This window comes from Momordica charantia (genome assembly GCF_013281855.1).
Source record: "Momordica charantia cultivar OHB3-1 chromosome 1 unlocalized genomic scaffold, Mcharantia_2.0 BLBB01000001.1, whole genome shotgun sequence".
Lineage (NCBI taxonomy): Eukaryota > Viridiplantae > Streptophyta > Magnoliopsida > Cucurbitales > Cucurbitaceae > Momordica > Momordica charantia.
This window is the reverse complement of record NW_028275157.1, coordinates 13671642-13692048: the sequence shown is the minus strand read 5'-3', so window position 1 is coordinate 13692048 and position 20407 is coordinate 13671642. Positions and strand designations below refer to the sequence as shown.

At 36.2% G+C, this 20407-nt stretch overlaps 2 protein-coding genes across 2 annotated transcripts; both read right to left on the bottom strand.

Annotated features, from left to right (window-relative positions):
• Positions 1–1689: 1689 nt before the first annotated feature.
• LOC111013840 (solute carrier family 40 member 2) lies at positions 1690–5574 on the bottom strand. Its single transcript, XM_022288365.2, has 8 exons — positions 5094–5574; positions 4584–4734; positions 3884–4080; positions 3239–3718; positions 2883–3054; positions 2661–2798; positions 2413–2523; positions 1690–1951 (listed from the first exon to the last, which is right to left on the bottom strand). The coding sequence occupies exons 1-8, from the start codon at positions 5216–5218 to the stop codon at positions 1781–1783; spliced, it is 1545 nt and encodes a 514-aa protein (XP_022144057.1). The 5' UTR covers positions 5219–5574; the 3' UTR covers positions 1690–1780.
• A 5419-nt stretch (positions 5575–10993) lies between these two features.
• LOC111013799 (protein SCAR2) lies at positions 10994–19894 on the bottom strand. Its single transcript, XM_022288319.2, has 9 exons — positions 19540–19894; positions 18348–18511; positions 17239–17362; positions 17026–17155; positions 16171–16232; positions 12073–16066; positions 11902–11988; positions 11691–11795; positions 10994–11608 (listed from the first exon to the last, which is right to left on the bottom strand). The coding sequence occupies exons 1-9, from the start codon at positions 19692–19694 to the stop codon at positions 11552–11554; spliced, it is 4878 nt and encodes a 1625-aa protein (XP_022144011.1). The 5' UTR covers positions 19695–19894; the 3' UTR covers positions 10994–11551.
• Between the last annotated feature and the right edge of the window lie 513 nt (positions 19895–20407).

Genomic DNA, 20407 nt, shown 5'->3' with positions numbered 1-20407 from the left:
TAGATAGATTTTTATTTGAAAAATAATTGAAAACAATATTCTCATGTGTCAAATGATTTAAAAAAAAAATTATGAAAAAATTGATAGGATTCCATTTCCGACAAAGATAGCAATGAGTTTTTTTTCCTCATATTTTTACTTATTTGTAAGTTCTCACGGAGTTATTTAATAATAGATTTTGTATATTAATCGAACCTCATTTTAGAAATTTGATTCTTATACATGAGTGAGTTTTTATTGAATATAGGAACACAAATTATGACATTTATCTAAGTTTAAACATAAAAGTTAAAATAGTTTATTTTAAAAAGCTAAAGTAGGGTTGAATCGATTATGATAAAAATTATTAAACAAACCAAAATAGGTTAAAGTTGAGATTTAATGATGAAAAAAATATTTAAAAACAAAAATCAATACAAAAATATATCTAAAAACATAAAAGAATAAAAATATATTTAAAAACAAAATTCAATAAACTTATATTTAAAAACAAAAAAAATCAATAAAAAATATATATTTAAAAGAAAACAAAAAACGAACAATGCACCTGGATGGATTAAAAACGTAGATGGTATAAAAAACAAGAAAGCAAAAAAAGGTCATCCATTGGGGACGTAGAGGTTGGGGCACCCATACAAGAGGAGGAGAAAATCATTGGACCAACATGGTTTTATGGTCAATAATATACACTATATTATCTATATTACAAATCCAGGGGTACGTCCCAACATGCATCTACCCCTGGTTATGGATGAATTGACCGAAAGAGCTTACACTCAAGAGGTCTTTCCTTGATAGGATGAGTACGACTATTATGCATGAGCTGACCAAAGCAACTTAATTATGCTCACGATGTATTCACTTGAGGGATGAGTATAATTGTTATGGATGAGGTTATCAGAAAAGTTGATACGTCGTTATCGCAGCCCATTCTTATCACTAGGATAGCTCTCTAATGAGGTGATCTCGATATCAAAAAAGTCATCATTGCCATATTCCTCTAAATAAGGCATGATACTTCTCTTGTAGGCAATTCATAACTAGTTGAATACCATACAAGCTCGGATCTGACTTAAGCATCAAAGTATTGTAAGGAAGCATCACATCAATGTGTATTTTTATTTTTATTTTATTATTATTATTTTTTTCATGTTAGTTACTTGCATCTTTCAAGCCATCCTCTGAAACCTACTTGTACATGAGTTTTTCAACTTGTGCTTCTCACTCATCTAAATTGCATCAACAAATACAATAATATAAAATTTTGTCAACATGAACATTGATTAATGATATCAAATGTTTAGATCTCCGTAGTCTCACATTTATTGTCCAAAAAAAATGAAACTCAGGTAAGCAGTGATGTTTAGATAAACTAGTGTGTGTATATATACATATTGTGATCGATTTTTTTAGTCATATCTTACTTTTCATTTGAATTTAGGCACTTTATCGTTGCACTCTAGAGACTTATTTTTGTAACTAAGCTTGGATATTTTCATGGTTAGATTCGAGGTCTTAATTTGAATATTTTATCGATTGAATTGTGTGCAATTTATTAGCTCATGAGCACTTTTTTGGAGATGTAATAGTTTCAGTGCTTATTAAAAGAAAATGGAGGACGAGTCCGTACGAGGATGGAGAGGACATACCCGACCTGAAGTAACCCCCTTGCCCTTCCTAGCCTCTAACTAACATCAATATTGTCCATTTCTTTCTCATAGAATGTCAATGTGACTCAAACAAGAACACACTGAGCAAAGGGAAATTATGTTTTTCAGCTTTAGTAGAGAGGAGGATTAACAGTGAAGCTAATTGGTGACCATCTTGAGCAGCAAGAAGCCAACTTCTCCAAGTGAAAGAGGTGCTTTCTGATGCGATAGAGGTGGATGGTGTAGAGCAGCGCAGCCAAAGTCACCGCAGCGAACGACACAAGAATCAACTTCCAGAAATCCTACGGCAAAAAAGGATAACTTACATTTTTAATCCTTCGAACTTAAAACTATGTAATAGATCCATGAACTTCTAATTTGATGTCTTTAATAAGACCATGATCTTTCAATTTAGTGTTTAATAGGTTTGCGAATTTTTTAAATATGTGAACATCAAAAGTTCATAGACCTATTAGATACAATCCTGAAAAACTTGTAATTTAACCAAACAAAAACCGTACACTATGGGCTTGTTTGGTAACATTTCTATTTTTTGTTTCTGTTTCTTCATTTTTAATAAAGAAAAATAGGATTACATCTCCCCCAACACCCATGAATTCCAATATGACCAAACACCATTTATATGTATATTTTGTAACAAATGGGAAACATAAACAAGAATCGAGAAACAAGAAACGGGAACGTTGCCAAACGGGCCATATATTTCCATAACTGTTCTTCAACAATGATGAAGATGCATCACCTGAGGGTTTGAGACGACAATTCCCATAACATATCCCATCAAGTCCATGGATGATTGGAGAGCATTTTGCGCGCCTCCAACGACACAACGATCAGATTCGGCGACTTGATCCTAATGACAACAAAAGCAAGCAATCAAAAGAAGAGCACAGTCATAGCAGATTCAAAATTGAATAGGTAGAAAAAGCTACCTCATTCATTACATCAAACAACCTTATTGCTATATGAAGCAAATGTAGTGTTTTATACCTGCATTTGCTGGATGATGGCCAAATCGAACATCCAGAGTCCGAGCCGAGATGTTGCCACACCAATCATCAGCATATATGCTGACCAGAGGCTGTTTTGCACCCATATTGAAGCAACACACACTACTAAGCAGGTCCACTACAATTCATGTTCAATATCAGTGGCCGATTATTCAAACGGACATTTGTTAGTCTCTCGTTGGCCAACAATGCTTAAGCATACCTGAGACCAAATAGACCAGAGTCCTGTTCGAAGCGTCGAAATTCGAGACTGTACAATAGGGTAAACAAGTGTTGCAGCTATGCCAATGGTGGCACTTATTCCCCGTGCAAGTCCAATGATATAGGCAGGCATACCTTCCCATTCTAAGGTAGCTGTCATTAATGTTCCGAAGCTGGAAGAAAATTTTGACATAACATCAGAATTGAATCCTACTTTAAGATTCAGCTGAACACATCCTCCTTCCAGGCCGCCATAGCAAATCAAAATGCTTCTAAAGACAACTGTAAAGAATGGGATATATATAGCACTCTCTAATGAATACAATCCTGATGCAAGCAAGTTCAAAGACGGATTACCTAAGGACCGTGAAGAATAGCACAGCGAGAGCAATCCCCGGGAGTACGGTGTCTTGCTGCAAGTACACTTTCCATGCACTAGTAAATGGGAACATTGCAATCCAGTCGATCATTTTTGTTTTCCATTTCCTTTCAGCCGATCTTCCATCTTCGTCATTCGGAAGTAAGCTCTCTATTTGTTGAGGAGCAGAACTACTCTCTTCCACATCTCTTAGAACAAGTCTTGAAACCCTCCTTCGGCTGCTTTCTTCCAAGGCTGGAATCCCGTCATATACAGAAATGAAAAGCCAATACTCTAACCAAACCGATATGATATTCCAAACCGCCAAAGTCAAAGCAGATGCTTTCAATGAAATGAAACTAATGATGAAACCAGATATTACAGGACTAAGCAGTTTGCAGACTAGATCAATCCGCCTAATTGTTGAGTTTATATTCGTCAGTACTTCTGGAGAATGGCCTTCTGATATCACCACCACCCTGTGTAAAAAACAAAGTTGCAATTCAAAGGTTTCACATTTGGAACTTTCATGCTTTTACATTGAACAAACGATCAAACCATCTAATTATCTAGAATGAAACATTAACCACGTTCACATTTTTCAACAAAATTATATATTCTCCTTAAAGATAACGTTCAGTTACCATTCTCTTTCAATCAAGATGGTACCCGCAAGAGACGAAAGTGCGCCAACAGCTCCAGAGACATTGGTCAATATCACAAGCAAAATGAACCCTGTGAAATAGATCGATCTCAAATCTGAGTAGAACAGTAATGCAACCACTGTCACTCCAGCAATTATATACGAAAGATTTTGAGTCACCAACCAAACTTTCAGAACCTGCTAACAAGGAACCAAAAATGTAAGACTAGCTGCAACAATTTAAACGAAGCAATCAGCAAGCACTTCACCAAAGGATATTTGAAGAGTAATATGATGGTTTCATTATCTACCATTTTTAACCATCGATTCTTACTTCTCAAATGTCGAGTAAATGATCACAATGAATCCATATGGTCGGGGTTTTGCACATATATCTAATATGGATGAAAAAGAAGTTCAATAACTGTCACAGTTAAAAGAGGAATAAAGTCTTATCAGTCTACCCATAACAGTGACTGTGTACACTAAAGTCACCTTTAACTTACTGTAGGAAGCAGAGAAAAGTAAGTGATGCTCAACGTATCAAAACCGCAAGCATAATAAGGATTAAAGTCACCTTTGAGTTCCTTTTTCTCTTTCTTTCCTTTTAAATAATGGAAAGTCTACATGTAATCGCCCACAAAGTTGTAAACGAAGCAAAATGAAACAGAGATTTAAAAGTGACAAAAAGAGAGCAAAACCTTGACGTATGCTAACTTATCGACCCATTCTCCAACTACTGGACCCAAAAAAGCAGTGGAAGCAGATTCCACCACACCATAAATTGCCGCGAAAAGTAGAGAATTCGGCCACACACTGATCATATAGAGACCAACGGAGAATTCCCACATTCTGTGATGAAATTGAAGGCAATAAGAACAAACCCAAATCCAATAAATTTCACTAAAACAATTGGATCATAGTTATCAATCTTATGCAACTAGTGCCATATCTAAAAATTAAAACCAGTATTTGATCGAAGAAACAAATACACAAACACAACACCTGCAAAGAAATCCTACACAATCCTAGCATTTCGGTTTGAAATTTGTTTAAAGAAAAAACAGGATGTCAAATCATTCTATTAAATAAACAACGAGGTTCATCTAAAATCTATCAGGACACAAAATTACTCATTCGGAACAAGAGATGGAAAATGAAATGATATGAATCATTTAGCGTGGCAACTATAAAACAGCGAGAAGAAAAACCTAGCGCCCCATCTGGCCAAGAAGTGTCCAGCGTAAAGGCTCCGAAGAAGAGAAGAAGGAAGAGGATTCTCCGATGAAGACGAAGGAGGATATTCTTCAGGGGACAAAATCGTCTCCTTCTCCATCACTTTTTTCTTCAATCACAGCTTCCCTCGAAACTCAATCGGCCATTTCCTTTGATCAAATTACAGTAAACCAAATCATACTCATTCAATTGAAGAAAAGGGTAAACAAATCCGAATCAATATGATCGACTTTCGAATTGCCAAACGAGAAATCAAATTTTATTTTAAAATTTGGAAAGTGGTTTCAGCCTTGGATCAATCATAAGATTCACAAAAGCAACAAATCTGAGTAATATTTTTGGAATTTCTTGTTTAAAAATAAGGATTTCTTTGTCTACGGTGACGAAAGACTCTTCTGAGAACTGAGAAACTGAGAATCATGAAGAAGAAAGAGACTCACTCAGATCAGTCAGATACTCAATTTTTGTTTTATTTTATTTTATATTCTAAATGCTTACGTGGAAGGACATGCTCATTGCCATGTATGCATGTGTAAATTATACAAAAATTAGATGTCGTATGTGTTACATGGAAAGATAATTTACAGATATTACAATTGTTTTTTTCTTTGTATCACGGGTATACCTTATGTTTTGTTTTTTATTTTTTTCTTTTTTCGGGGAATCATATAAATTTTTAAAAAATAGGAACTTGTTTTTTAAACAACAAATGTGAAGATGATATTAAGCCTCCAAGCTTTAATATGGAGCAAGAGGTCTTAATTGTTAGTTATTGGGAAACTCGGATTTATAACATCTTCCATATTTGACTTTGGATTTTTTTACGTAAAATCTCACTCCTTATTTTTTACCCCTTCAATTTTTTAACATTGTAAAAAGACGTATTTGTCATATAGTTAATAAATAAGCATTTATGATATATTAAATTTTCACCTAACTATTCACCAAAATCTAAATTGGTCAAATTCTCAATTATCAATATTTTACATATGCTTTGAACTCCTTGAAGTTTTTAAAATCCTCTCAAACAAATATTGTTTAAAATCCTCTCAAACAAATATTGTTCTCCACGTTGTTTGATCATTGTCCCTACATTATCTAATATCATTATCAGCACATTTTCACTTTTGAAAAGTTGGGCATGTGTTACAACCTACAACTTTTTTACTTTAAAATTGCTTAATTTATTTGGAACATTTCCCTTTTTGACGTCTTTGTATTTATTCAATCTTCTGCTGGAACGGCCGTTTTGAGAAAAAAAAAACCAATGTTTAGTAATTGTCTCGGATCTATACCTGTCCGAGCTTGTATGAAGATTTCACCGGGATTGAATATTCTTCAATCCCGGTGCAATTTTGGTTCAGGACATAATCCGGGACATGTCCCAGACTAATCCTGAACCAAGATATGTCCTGAACCAAGATTGGTCAGGAACGGTCCGGGATGAAGGCTTTTTATGTTTTTATTTTATTTTATCCTTCTTCTTTGTTCGATTTTCAAGGTTGCCAAACATCTCTCATCTTTTTTTTTCTTTTATCTCATATAGTTTTATTCTTTTTACAGGATGCCTCGTGTTTTTATAACATTCGGTGGAGATTGGAATGATAGTGAAAAGGATTATGTTAGTGGTCGTATGAGAGGATTGACAATGGATACTACAACCACGTACGAAGAATTTCTAGGTCACGTGTATAGATTGAGTAATATAAACCCTACAGTTTGATATTATAATTAGACGTGTATATCATTTTGAACCCAAAATTTGTGTAATGAAGATAACTAATGACAATAACCTGAGTTTTTTTTTTTAACTGGTGAAGATGTATTTGAATTACCTGTATATATATCTACCGTGTAAAAGCAGGAAATGAAACATATATGTTTTCTTTCCCATATTATATAAGCCAACATGTGTTCCTTATTCCTATGCCCACAATTTGTATTCTCCAATTTCAAAGACCCACATTTCTTATACCCTCATTTCCTTCCTCATCATCGAACCCCTCTTCTTTCCAAACCCCATACCCCTCCTACAGGCATGTAGGTCACGATATATCATCTCTAACACCATTGGATTCAGATGTTGTTCCATGTAATCTGGGAGATGACCAGAGTATGTGATTTGGATGCGTCAGGAGTGTGGAATGATAACCAAGAGGTTGATGATGAAAGTGATTAATCATATGATCCGTTGAGAAAGTTAGAAGAAGGAGACGATGAAGCAGAATATTGGAATGAGGTTGACGATGATGATGCACTTGATGAAGAACCTAATGTGTAATAGGTAAACATTGATATTAGTGGCTAGGTTAATGGTATGCAATTGTCTCACCGAAAACCTTGATGCTGAGAAATTGCAAGTCATGGTCTAGTCTTTTGGGACTAACGAAGTAAAGGAGGGTGAAGTATTTTATTCGAAGAAAAAGTTGATTTTGAAAATGCATTTAGTTGCAATGAGGATGAATTCCCAATTTTGAGTAAAAAAATTGACACCATAACTATATGTACTTCGGTGCATTCAACACTAAAGTGAATTAAGTTTATATAATAAAAAAAATCGTACCTTTGACATTTTCTTAAGGTATCTCTGAATACTTTTCAGGACGACTTCAATGCCACCCACTCTATTATCAAGACTCGTCATGATGGCCTCAATAGCACCAACACAATCATCGAGCCTCCTCAACCGTCTACTGATCCTCTTTTTGAAATTCGTCTTCTTCGTCCTCTTGTCTAGCACTTGCCCGTCATTTTATTCTTCATCAGCCACGACATCGTCCATTGGAAGGGTTGCTTCTTGAACTTCCTCTTCTTCCAGATCCTCTACAATCTTCTTTTCTTTGTCCTTTCCTCCTCTTTCATGGTTTACCCTTTCTACAGCGGGAGGTGCTTGAACATCAGGAGGATCAGGTCTTGCGTCAATGTTGTGTCTTTGAGGGGATATGATGCAGGCTTCTGGTGGTGCATGGTATGGTTCATGTACTAGCTCAATATATGTCGACTCCAAATATACCTTAACCTTGGACTACATAAAACCTATCGTTAGGTACAAATGAAAAACAAATACTAACTAAGCATACTAGCACTACGCATTATTTACCCACGTGTTCTCGAATACACCACTCAGCAACACACGAAACCCACGATAATAACATGACCATCTGAGAAGTCGAGGAATTGCGTCGTCGTTCAACCTTGTTGCTACTCACATACTCAACTTCCAGATAGTCTCGTACGCCCGTACCTGGAATCCCATGAAGTTAAATTAATGATGTAGTTAAATAATCAATTTAATGATACAGTTGATTTAAACCTCACTAACCTGAAACGTGTATGGAAACCCATAGAGACTATAAGTCTCAACGTTTGCGGGCTCTTTCGCCGCCTTATGTTGGTACGCCACTTGTTTATCCTTTAGAGCGTTCTTTAAGTTCCAGAGTTTCCTTTCAAAAATCAGCATACTTCAATCATAGTTGCAGAACATCTCCCACCAATCCACAATTCCTAACACATTCGTATCCATGTACTGCTTCCTCTCCTTATCCATCATGGCTAGCTCTATGAAGTAAACTATGGCAACCTTGACAACATCCTTGTCATTGTCAAAACCATGCTCCATAAAAATAGTCTCCAGCTTCGAACACTTAACCCTCACACTATCCTTAAAATACCGTACACTAAGTCTTCGACTAGGAATATCGTCATCTAATCTATTCATCATATGTTTGAGCCAATGATTAGGTCAAATTCTCACTTACTAAAAGACACCCTATTCCTAAATAGGTCAAAGCTAATGACATCCTATCTAGGCTCCTCAACCTCTCTCAACAACAGGTGATGGATCAATGAACTATTAAAATATAATATCCATGTCCAAAATAGGATCAAAACATGTTTGCTTAAACATGTCTAATTGGGTTGGGGTTAACCTGGCCTTAACCATAGTAGTGGTTTTTTCTATATGAGCAGGGTTTGTCAACGAGATCGGAAACCAATAATTACCGTTGATCTTAAGTTTTAAATCCACCGTATCTCCTTAACAAAGTTAAAATAAGAAAATTAGTTAAAGACTAAGTCAATTAGAAAAAAAAATGTCTTCAATGTAGATCAATTATATTTTCTTTCATTCATCTCAGTCCGACACAGACAGGGACAAGGACTAGGATGAAAGGTAGAAGGAAGGTTGTTCTTCTGCCTTTCATCCCAATCCATGACAGAACGGGACAAGGTCTGAAATGGAAGGTAGAATGATAGATTTGAGATCATCTCGGATTAAGACGTTCCGCCTTTCATCCTTGTGCTTGTCCCGGTCCCGCCCGAACCAGGATGAAAGGCGAACATCCTTCTTGATCTAAGATGATCTGGAAGGCTGTCCTTCTACCTTCCATCCCGGTACGAGACAGACTGGGACAAAAATCGAGATAGAAGGTAGAAGGTCAAAATTTATCTCGGAACGAAGGATTCTACTTAGATGCTATATTCATCAATCCCGGAACGAAATGCATCGGGATTAAATCCAAGATTAAATCCTTCGTTTGCTTTTTAAATCTGATACCTACACTGCCTAAAATTTAACCTAAGACTACTTGACTGCTTATAGCGCCGAAAATGAAAATCAAAACAAAAAATAATGAAAATTTTTGTTAGATTGGAGCCCACTAACCTAGCTGCCTCCGAGATCAAGACAACAATGATATTGGCGATAGTGGGTGTGAAACGATGGAAGAGATTGGAGGAGATTGTTGATTGTGGATGGGTGTGTGCGAAAGTTCGAGATGGCATTGTGAGATCCGAGATGGGGTTTAGAGTTTTAGGGTGGAAATGGAGGGGAGACTGCCAGGATACATCCGGGAATAGGGAGGGATTGTGGTTTTTGAAACATGAGGGTACTACGGTAATTTCACTTTAGAATTTTTGAAAGGATAAAAAATAAGGGGGAGAGGAGTCAGAAAGAAGGTATTTTCAAAAAGGGAGTCATAAATTTGAAATCAATTATAGAAGAGATTATAAATCTCAATTTCCCCTGGCTAATGACTAATAAAAAATAGTTCACTATATACCATTTATGATAAAGTATTTTAACTTTATATGCGTCCTAGGTATTGACGCAGTGGCAAGAGACCTGACACTCAAGATCCAAGTTCGAGCCCTCCTGCATCGAAAAATTAAAAAAAAAACCCGATATACCGTTATAAAGCTTATCATTAATATTTCTTTTATCATTGATTAAATGTATCACCAATATGTTGTTCAAAAAAAAATAATAAAATAAAACATGATGTCAAAAAGTCCATGTTACATATATATGTTAGTTTATAAATATATTATTAATAGAGGTAGCTATTTCATCAAAAATATATATTTTAACTTATCGACGCATGCTCAAGTTTGACATCTAACATTTATTGTTAATGACATTACAAATATTTTTTTACATAAATTTCATAATGATACTAACAGATAACTATGCAGACTAATGTACGTGTCATATCATAATTCACTAGTAAATAACTCATTTCGAGATCCTCTATTATGTGGATGAGTAGTTTTCTGCTGTGGCTTTTACTCAAAATGGCTGAATTTCCGTCCTTCCTTCCAAAACCATCGACCCACACTTATACTAAAAAAATCTCTCTCTCTCTCTCTATATATAATTGAATCATTCCATGACTATATCACATTCCATAATATATAATCCACAAACCTATAATTATGATTTATCGTCAAACAGAAATTGCTTGGTAAAACATCAAAACATAATTACAAGATCAAGAAGTATTCAACAACTCATGATGATTACCTGCAATCTCTAAGAAAAATATGAAAATAAAATAATACATATAGTTCATAAACGGGGAGGGGGAGTAATTCTACATCATATAACTAGGTCTGTATAACATTATATATTCGTATAAATGTAACAGTACCAAAGAATTTCACTGTACTAAGAAAGAGGCCATATAATATACGGGGCCATAACAGAAGTATAAGGTGAAGACTGAAAAATATGCATGAGATGAGACGCTACTACAATTACAAAAATTACATCAAAAGTATGTTACATACCAAAATTTAATCCCATTCCAATACAATTTACATTTGCCAAGATTTTACTAGATACCCAGAAACTTTCATTGCTCCAGCTCTTGTTGAATAATTCTCTACCTCGTATGTCGTATACCGTTCGTTTCGTCTGCCGGGTGGTATTGCTTTGTTGATGAACCAGAGCAAGAGACCAAAATAGAGAGAGACAACAGAGAGAGAGAGAGCAGGGGGGAGGGGGGGACATGTGACGTATGCTTTACATATATGAAGCTTAGAGAAGAAAAGGAACACTATACTACCGAAATTTGACCATTCAAGGGGGAAGAAATTTCAACCCAGTTCATGGCAGAGCAGCGATGGAGCATTTATGAACTGTAAGAGCTGAGGCTTATTCAGAATCACTCCAACTATCAGTATCATCATCTTCATCACTTCCAGCAAATGCCTGTTACATAGATTCCAAATAAGTTCCATTTCTACGACAAATAGACAAGCAAGGGCGGGGGGTGGGGAAGGTAGAGAGATACCTGGCGAATTGCGTTTGCTTTCTCCAAGATAGCAGCAACCCTCAAATTGGTTTTTGGACCCTGCACGCTGGGTCTTGTTACGACTGCAGGCTTCAAGTTGAAGGACTGAAGAGTACAATCAGAATAATTTTGTTAGATAAACACTCTACTCTGAAATGTGTAAAAACGATAATATAAGCCAAATTTAATAAGAGCAAAGTTCAGCTTCAACCTTGGTTCGAATCTGTGCTAGCAGTGAATCTCTTTCATCAACCTTTGGTCCAATTTCAGGTAGTACCCGATCAGAAACTTTTCTCAACTGCAAGTTGGTAATGAAAGTTAATTCCAAGTATTTTACAAGGATGTCACCAAAGTCAAAATAGGTAATGAAATACTATCTAACCTTGCTTTTATCGTGGGCAGCAACAGCATCAATGAGAGGGCTTCGTGGACGAAGAAGCTTGCTAGTAGGTGGGTTTCCATTTGGCAAACCAACCCCAGAGGTTGATAGCAGAAGAGATGTATTAGAAGATGAAGCTACTTCTTGCTCCGTAGTTGGCAAGTCGTGTTGAGATTGTTCATTCATCATGAATGACGGAGGCCCCATCATGACATGGGAATTTCTTTGTTCCCCTTCGATATCTTGTGAGACATGTTGAGACATGTCATGCTTTAAGCCTATTTCTGATGCTGAGTTACTAAAAGGTTGTTGGAATGACTGCCCATATGAAGATCCACTATCAATTTTACAATTTCGAACGTCAATTGTTGGTCCTAGTGAGGGCAGGTTCAGATCAGACCGTACTTTTTCTCCATCAGGTGAAAGAAAATCCTGCTCTGGGTTTTCCTTGGGCATTGGTGGTAACGTTAAAAATGGATTATTATATTGTTTATCCATGGTGGCAGAACTATATTGAAAGTTTTCGTTGCTGATCATGGGCAGTTGCGTTGAGAATGGAGGTTGCATTGTGCTATGTACCATGGGACCAGATACATGTGTATGCTTCTTATCTTGAAAGCAAATCTCAGGTTGTAGGATCTCTGCATTTGATGATTCTAAACACATACCCTTCTCTTCAGCTTTTCGTGGTAATATTGATTGAAGTGGATCTTCACTTCCAGGTGGAGCAGGAAAAGCTTGCTGAACCTTCCCTAATCTCCACTGCATTGGAGGTAGAGGGGGTAATGGTGGCATCTCACTCAAATTGACTTGAGGTACCTCAGGCAGCAGGATGTAGCTCGGTAGGACTGGCTGTAATGTATCCATTGTACGACCTGTCATATTGAGTTCACCAATCGGATGTTGTATAGTTAACTCTGATAGTGAATATCCAGCTTTAATGGTTTCTTCACTAGGTAGGACAGGCTGTAATGCACGACCTGTCATATTGAATTCACCAATCGGATGTTGTATAGATAACTCTGATAGTGAACGCCCAGCTTGAATTGTTTCTTCACTAGCATTGCATTTAGAACTTTGATCTTGTTGGACTGGATCCGAAGATTGTACCAGTTCAACCTTTTCTTCATCTAACTGACCTGGAGATCGTATTTTTATGCATTGTTCAAGACGTGAAGAACTGGAAACATCATCTGCTTGTATAAGCTCCACTTCTTTGTGTTTAGCTTGCAATTCTGATGATGGCTCGTTGGAAGTTTCAATGGCAGAGGACAAACATAGAGGAGGAGAAGACATAAATTCGATGCCTTCTTTAAGATCACCCTGATGCAAAGAATTTGATTGTGATTCCAGATTTCTCAGGTCCAAAGATTTTGCGTTGAAAGAGAGATCATCAATAACTGAAGTGCATTGGGTCTGTGTAGGCACAGGTAAATTATCAATACCATCAATCTTCCCTGAATCAGAATGGTCAAAAACCAATTCGTCTTTAGAGTCTAAAGGAGCACAAGAAACCTCTACTGGTTCTACTGAATAATCTGAAGTATCTTTAAATCCATTCTGATCTGGGTATGGATTCTCAAAGCCAGTATGATTCTCTAGCAAATCACTCTTCATATTCTCTGATGTCGATAAAAGACCTTTTGAGGATGCACAAACAACTTCATTTGCATCATTAACAGTCGTAGGATCAGTATCAAAAGCAAATCCATCTGCTTGAAATGTTCCAGTTGGAAGTTTATCTATGCTTGTATTTCCTTCATCACTGAAATGATCTAAATTCTTGGGTGTGACTTCAGTTATAGTAGCAGTATTGGCTTCAATTGAAGTGGACCCAACCACACCATCTGCTTTAAACTTTTCAGTCGCAACATTGGAATCAACCACCTCATCTGCTGGAACCTTTTTAGTCACAACGTCACTACAGTTTACGGAATCAACCCCCTCATCTGCTTGAACCTTTTCAGTCACAACGTCACTACAGTGTGCAGAATCAACCAGCTCATCAGCTCGAACCTTTTCAGTCGCAACATCACTATACTGTACAGAATCCTCATGGTCCAGATCACATGGTGAAGCAAGTTCATAATCGGAGGAAACAGCAGTGCTAGGCACAGTAATACCTTCTGGATTAACTGTTTCAGTCACAAACTCTGGTGAGTTCAAATGTATCTCATGAACTGTATCATTTGGATTAGAAAGTTGCAGCTCATCCGAGATATTATCAGCATGAGGGAATATGGTTACTTTTCCATCGTCAGCTATGCTTGTTATATCTACGATATTTGCTTCCCTTTCAGAATATGATACACCAGTTTCTGCCAAACCATCTTCAACTTGAAGAACATCATCTACTACATCTAAATCCTGTTTCTGAGAGTAATCTGCTGCAAGCGTTAATTCTTCATATTTTACTTCAGTTGCCATAATGCTCTCATCCTTCAAATCTTGGGTCAGCAAAAAATCTACTGCAAGAGGTAAGTCTTCATATTTTGCTTCAGCCGCCACTCTGTTATCATCACCTTTGAGGACAATAGAATTACATATGTCATCTGAAGAATTATTTGTAGAAGCAAGTGAAGTCTCAGAGGGCAAAATAAAACTAGGACACGATTCGATTTCTGGCAAGGGTTGCTTATCAATAGTTCTATCATCCTGGTATTCTTTTTGAAGCAATGTACCCTCAACCTTTTCTACTGCTTCAATCTCAACAGCTTGCCCTAAAACATTTGAAAGATGCAACGAATTTTCAGACGTGGCATTCACATCTACACCCTCCCTGTCTCTAATATGATAAACTTCAGAAGAAATTGTGTGCTCAGCACCACTAACAGTCTCAGATGGAACATCGAGGAAAACATTTCTGTGACAATCTAGGCCTGTCTCTGTAATTGATATCTGTGAACCAAAATTGACAAGGTTGGTAGATGATTTATTATACAACTTTGGTTCCACCAATAAGGATGAAGGTGGTAATGAGTCTGGGTCTAACCGTGGTTGTGGAGTAATTGGATCCAAAAAACATGAATCACCAGATACCTTTTCAGATTTTGAGATTTTATCTTCATGAACACTAGTATTATCGGGTCCACTTTCATCAGCTTTTCTTTCATGAGAATGAGAGATATAATCTGGATTACAGGGCATATTTTCAATATCCACCATACACAGTTTTGGAATTGTAGATAATGCTTTAGAGGTACCTTCAGAATCATATTGTATGTTGTCAACCAAACTACTCACCGTATCAGAGCACGGAAAACTGGATCTCTCTCTCTTTAATGAACTATTACCATCATCTGATACAGAAGAGTTCACGAGGGATTGTGAATCTGATAGTTGAGCTATGGTTTCCAAGTGTTCATCATTTGCATCAGATTCACTTCTCTGTTCTCCAACTTTCAGAAGGTTAACATGTTTAGATCTAGGTTCATTGTCTGTTTCCATTTCTGACTCCATAGTAGCGAGAGCATCCACATAGTTGTCTACTTCACTGATTACCTCATCAGAACGATACCCATCTATACTGCTCTCTGTTTTCCCTTCACCATATTCTATTTGGTTTTCAACTAGCACCACTTGAAGATTGGGAATTGTTTCAATCTCATGATCTCCAGTTGATTCAGTCATCTTCACAATCTCCTCACAAACATCACCGTTGATTGGTCTTTTTAATTCTTCTTCTTGTGCTAAACATGATGAGCACGTACTTACCCTTCCGGGAGATTTGCTTGTGGGGCTCACTGTAGTGATATCAAGTATTCTAAGACCCAGTTCATTCGTATTGTCTGACCTTAAATGCAAGGTCGGTGCAGCAACAGATGCTTCATAAACCATCTTATGCTCTGGAGAAGGAGTCTCCAAAAATTTTTCCATGTAACTTTTCCCATCTTTTGAGTCAATACATCCACTAAATTGCCTTTTCTTCAATTTTACAAGCCGTGAAGGGTCATTAAAACAACTTTCAATGCGCTCCTCCAAGAACAATTGATGTAGTCTGCACAATTGGGAAAAATTTGACATTAACCATCAAGTATCTATAAGTAAGCATATGCAGTTAAACAGGTCAAGAAAAGTCCTGAAGAAATAAGGACGCCCTACTTGGCATGGGATGTTGGTCCAATCTCTGGTGTTCCACCATTCCTCCAGCGTGGTCCTTTCCTCTGCTAGGAGGCAAAGAAGCCATATTTTAGAACTAAATAGGTTATAATCATGCATGGATAAGTTTCACTGAGTAGAGGTAAGGGTGTGCATATGGCAGCAATGAACGGCAGTCCCAGAATTGAAAGGTCAAATAGGCCCAAATGAACATATTTTGTCTAAGAATTTAAGAACCCCAATGTAGTAAAGGGTAAATAAACTTACTGAATTTTTTCAGTGATACAACATATGCAACTCTCACATGCAGTAAACATAAGCCACCCGTATGCAATTTGAGTTTTCAAATGATAAATTCTATAGAAGAATATGAAGTATTCAATTAACAGTTATCCTTAGTGAAGCCAGAAGATACAAAAAAATGACTCATGCAAAATTTGACAGAATTTTCATGAATCTTGTTGACAATACTGATCTTCTGAGTAAACCACAAGCCACCAAATAAATAAAGAAATAAAGGAATAAGAAAAAAGGCACCCACAAGCACATGCATCATATGCAAGAATGCTTACATAAAACAGTGGTCAATACATGATCTAGGACTGTTCCAAAAGAAGGAAAAGACATATGAAACAACTATTTCTCAGAATGCATAACACAAGTGACCAAACCTTTTCATTTAATATCATTCTGGAAATAAAAGAAGAAAGAGGGAAGGCAACTAAAAGAATAAAAACTGGTCAAACGAGAGAGAGAGAGAGAGAGAATAAAAGAGCTTAAGAAATGGAGAAATAGATGAGCTGCAAATCTCATGTGTTATGCTATATGATGTATTGAATTGAACAACATTGACTATACCTTCACTTTACGAATTTTCTTCTCCCTTTGATGCTCAATATTTGATCTCTCAGAAGCTGTGGATTCCACTTTAAAAACTGATGGGTCAGTGTATCGCTTCAAACATGCCCCAGCCCCTGCAACATCAAACCTATTCAAAGGCAGAGAGTCAGAGAAATTTTTTAAAATCCTAAAAACATATTTCTTTTACATTTATGCAAGAGGATACCATACTTGTCTAAAAGGAATAGACGTGGGGGGCCCCTGCATTCTTCATAGGAATCCATGACAAACCGAGGTAAGTCTCCACGAGTAATAAGACTTTGCTCTGACTGCAAATTAGGATGCCAGTCAAGTCCTGCAATATAATTCGCAATTATGATTTAAAAGCTTATCCTTAAGGTGTTAGTATCAATAGTCATGGGGTTCCATCTCAAAATCAATTGGCGGTGAGAGGAGTAGCCCACTTATATTAGAAGCTCCTTATTTTTCAATGTAGGATCCTTGACAATTAGATGCCTCTAAGAACCAACCTCATTTCATCTTAGATAAACTTAAGTCGTTCTAAACACAGAGAGAAAAAAGGTATAATATATATTTTGTTGGATGGGCTAACATAATGATACTGGCCCTGTATCTGAAAAAAAAACAACAAAATTCTAGCCATTCCTATGTTGTGGGAGCAAAATGATTGAATGTGAAAAACAATTCGATAAGATAAAGAATTTTGTGCAGTGCAGAAATAAATATATGCCTAAATGCATGCTACCTTCATTATATAATTAGCAAACAGCAAGTACAAAGGTAAATTAGACATTGCAATGTCCACTCCTACCTTCCTGTCAAACTGCGACTCTTTCACAATCAATATCTAAAAAAAGGTTGGTTTGAATTATACTATTGAACTCGAAATATCCATTTTATTTACTTGTCATGATGAGAAGACATGCTTATCAAGAAACAAATACCATTATGCAAATCCGGGCTCTTTTAACACCATCAATCAGTATTTAGATCATATATGCACTTAAAGTACATAAATCGATAACCAGGTAGCAAGACTATTTTTTGAAAAATAAAAATGAACAAGACAATTCTGAAATGCATTTGCATAAAGTGATACAGTGTGTGTGAGCATGAGTGTAAGTAACAGTAATTTGTAGTGAGGAATAGCTTCAAATAAAATTTTCTAAGCCCTATATCATATGTTTTTAAAAAATAAAAAAATAGTACGATGTTTAATTAGTTCATGATCCCATATCAACTGTTTAGATTCATCAGTATAATCAGTCTGGTTGCCATGGTTGTAGGTAAGAGTATAAAATTACATGTAGTAGACTAACCTGAACTAGTGAAGAAAGATGTATGATTTGTTTGGGACAGAAATGCTTTCTCAATTGAAGGAACTTCTGCCTCAAGTTGCTGCACGCGAATCATAAGGCCATGGCCTCTTGCAGCCGTTGAAATTACCTCTTCATGTAAGTCGTGGAATACCTCAGCAGCAAACCTTTTAACAAATAAAAAGAAGTAAAGGTGAAGGCATATTTCTAGGGGAATCTTTAAATACTATACTATGGAGATGAAAAATAGTCTAGTGCTAGTGAAATATCTAAAACAATATACTTTCAATTTTTCACAATCTTTCCAAGTCGCCAGTAAGATATCTAAAGTATTATCCAGTTACTTTTCAAACCTTTCATTTCCAGTCTTCCAGAAACTCCTCTCCAACAGTAATACCATTTTTTTCTTAAAATATAATATATGCATCATTGGAACTGAATGTGTATATGGTGTGGCAAATAACATTGAGAAATTTAGAACTCTTGCATATGATTAACTTTTGTGCACCTATTACCAGAACAGGAATGAATGTCAAGAAGCTCAGCTCTTGAAGTTAATAAATAGTACCAAAATTTCAGGTAGAACTACGAAAAATTTAAGAAGGTAAAGGTTAGAATATATATAAATATTTTACTGATATTGTAAACGGCGAGTCCAAGATTACCACAAATCCTAGGAATTACCGAGCACTTGATTAGTGATTAATCAACTCGCGTTGGGTTAGAACACAAATCGGAAGTTGTTAACAGCAGTCTTGAAAACATAATTTGGAAACCAAAGAATCGGAAAGAGCTAAAAATGATTTAAGGAGCCACTAGAGAAGGCGGAGTCCTAAAATTGGGAGTGAGAATTGAAGCCGAAAATTCTAAGAAAAATGATAAATCTCTCGCGTCCAGCATTTCACTCGCCACGTTAAATTAAATCCAAACCTAATGAAGTTAAGTTCCACCAAACGTAAAGCTAGCAAGGTCAACTGATTAAACAATCTACTCTTAAAACTCTGATGCAGCTCATACTTCTCAATTCAACGCTTAGTTCAATCACTCAACTCACAAGCCATCTCCAGCGATCCCCAATTCAGAGCACAAACACTCAACCATTAGTAAACATCAACAGTTCAGAAGAATCAGAAATATCCACTCCAAGAACAAAAGAAAAAACAAAGAACAGTAGAAAAAACAAAGAAAATCTCACTCGGCAAGGTCACCGAGCTGGCGCAAGACTCCGACGAGGCCGGCCATGGCGACGCCTTCAAGAAGTGCTTCGGGATCATCTTTATCGGCGGCCTTATACAGCTCCGGATCCGCCAAGCCGTACTCGTTCCTTATTTGGTACCTGGTCAGCGGCATTTCTTGTTCTTCTTCTTTCCCGTCTTCTTCCGCAAATTGAAGACAGCAATCCCTATGGCTCTAAAATTCGCCGCCGTGCTCCGATGGTGCCTCTCTCTACATTTCTCACCGGCGAAATACCGAAGAGATAGAGACAGAGAGCGGTGAGTTAATTGAGAAGATCGATAAAAAATAAAATTAAAAAAAAAAAATGTGAACGGATGAATTAATATACGGTTGTCTCAGCCACCGTTAGAAGAGTATATTTAATGTGAGCTCAAACCTCGACTCAATTATAAAACATTTATACACATAAATTAATAATTCAATATTAGTTTAAATATTTTTTTAATTGTGGACGATATCATAGCCTAATTGATTTAATCCTGTAATTTTAAAAGATTCATTTCAGGTCTTATACTTTTTGTTCATTTTAATTATTGTATTTTCGAAAGATTCAGTTTGGTTTATATATTTTAAAAGAGGGATATTTTTATATATTCATTTTTATTCTTGTCTCATTTTTATCTCGCTAAATTTCTTGAAATAGAATCATAAATTTGTATGAAAATATTTTTATTGTATATAATATTTGTGTTACAATTTGCAAATAAACACGAATTGGTCACTTTGTAAAAGTATGGATAAAAATAAATGTTTGAAAGTAAAATGATTAAAATGAACAAAAGTTATAAATATCAAGATAAACATTTGAAAAGTACAATAACCAAAAT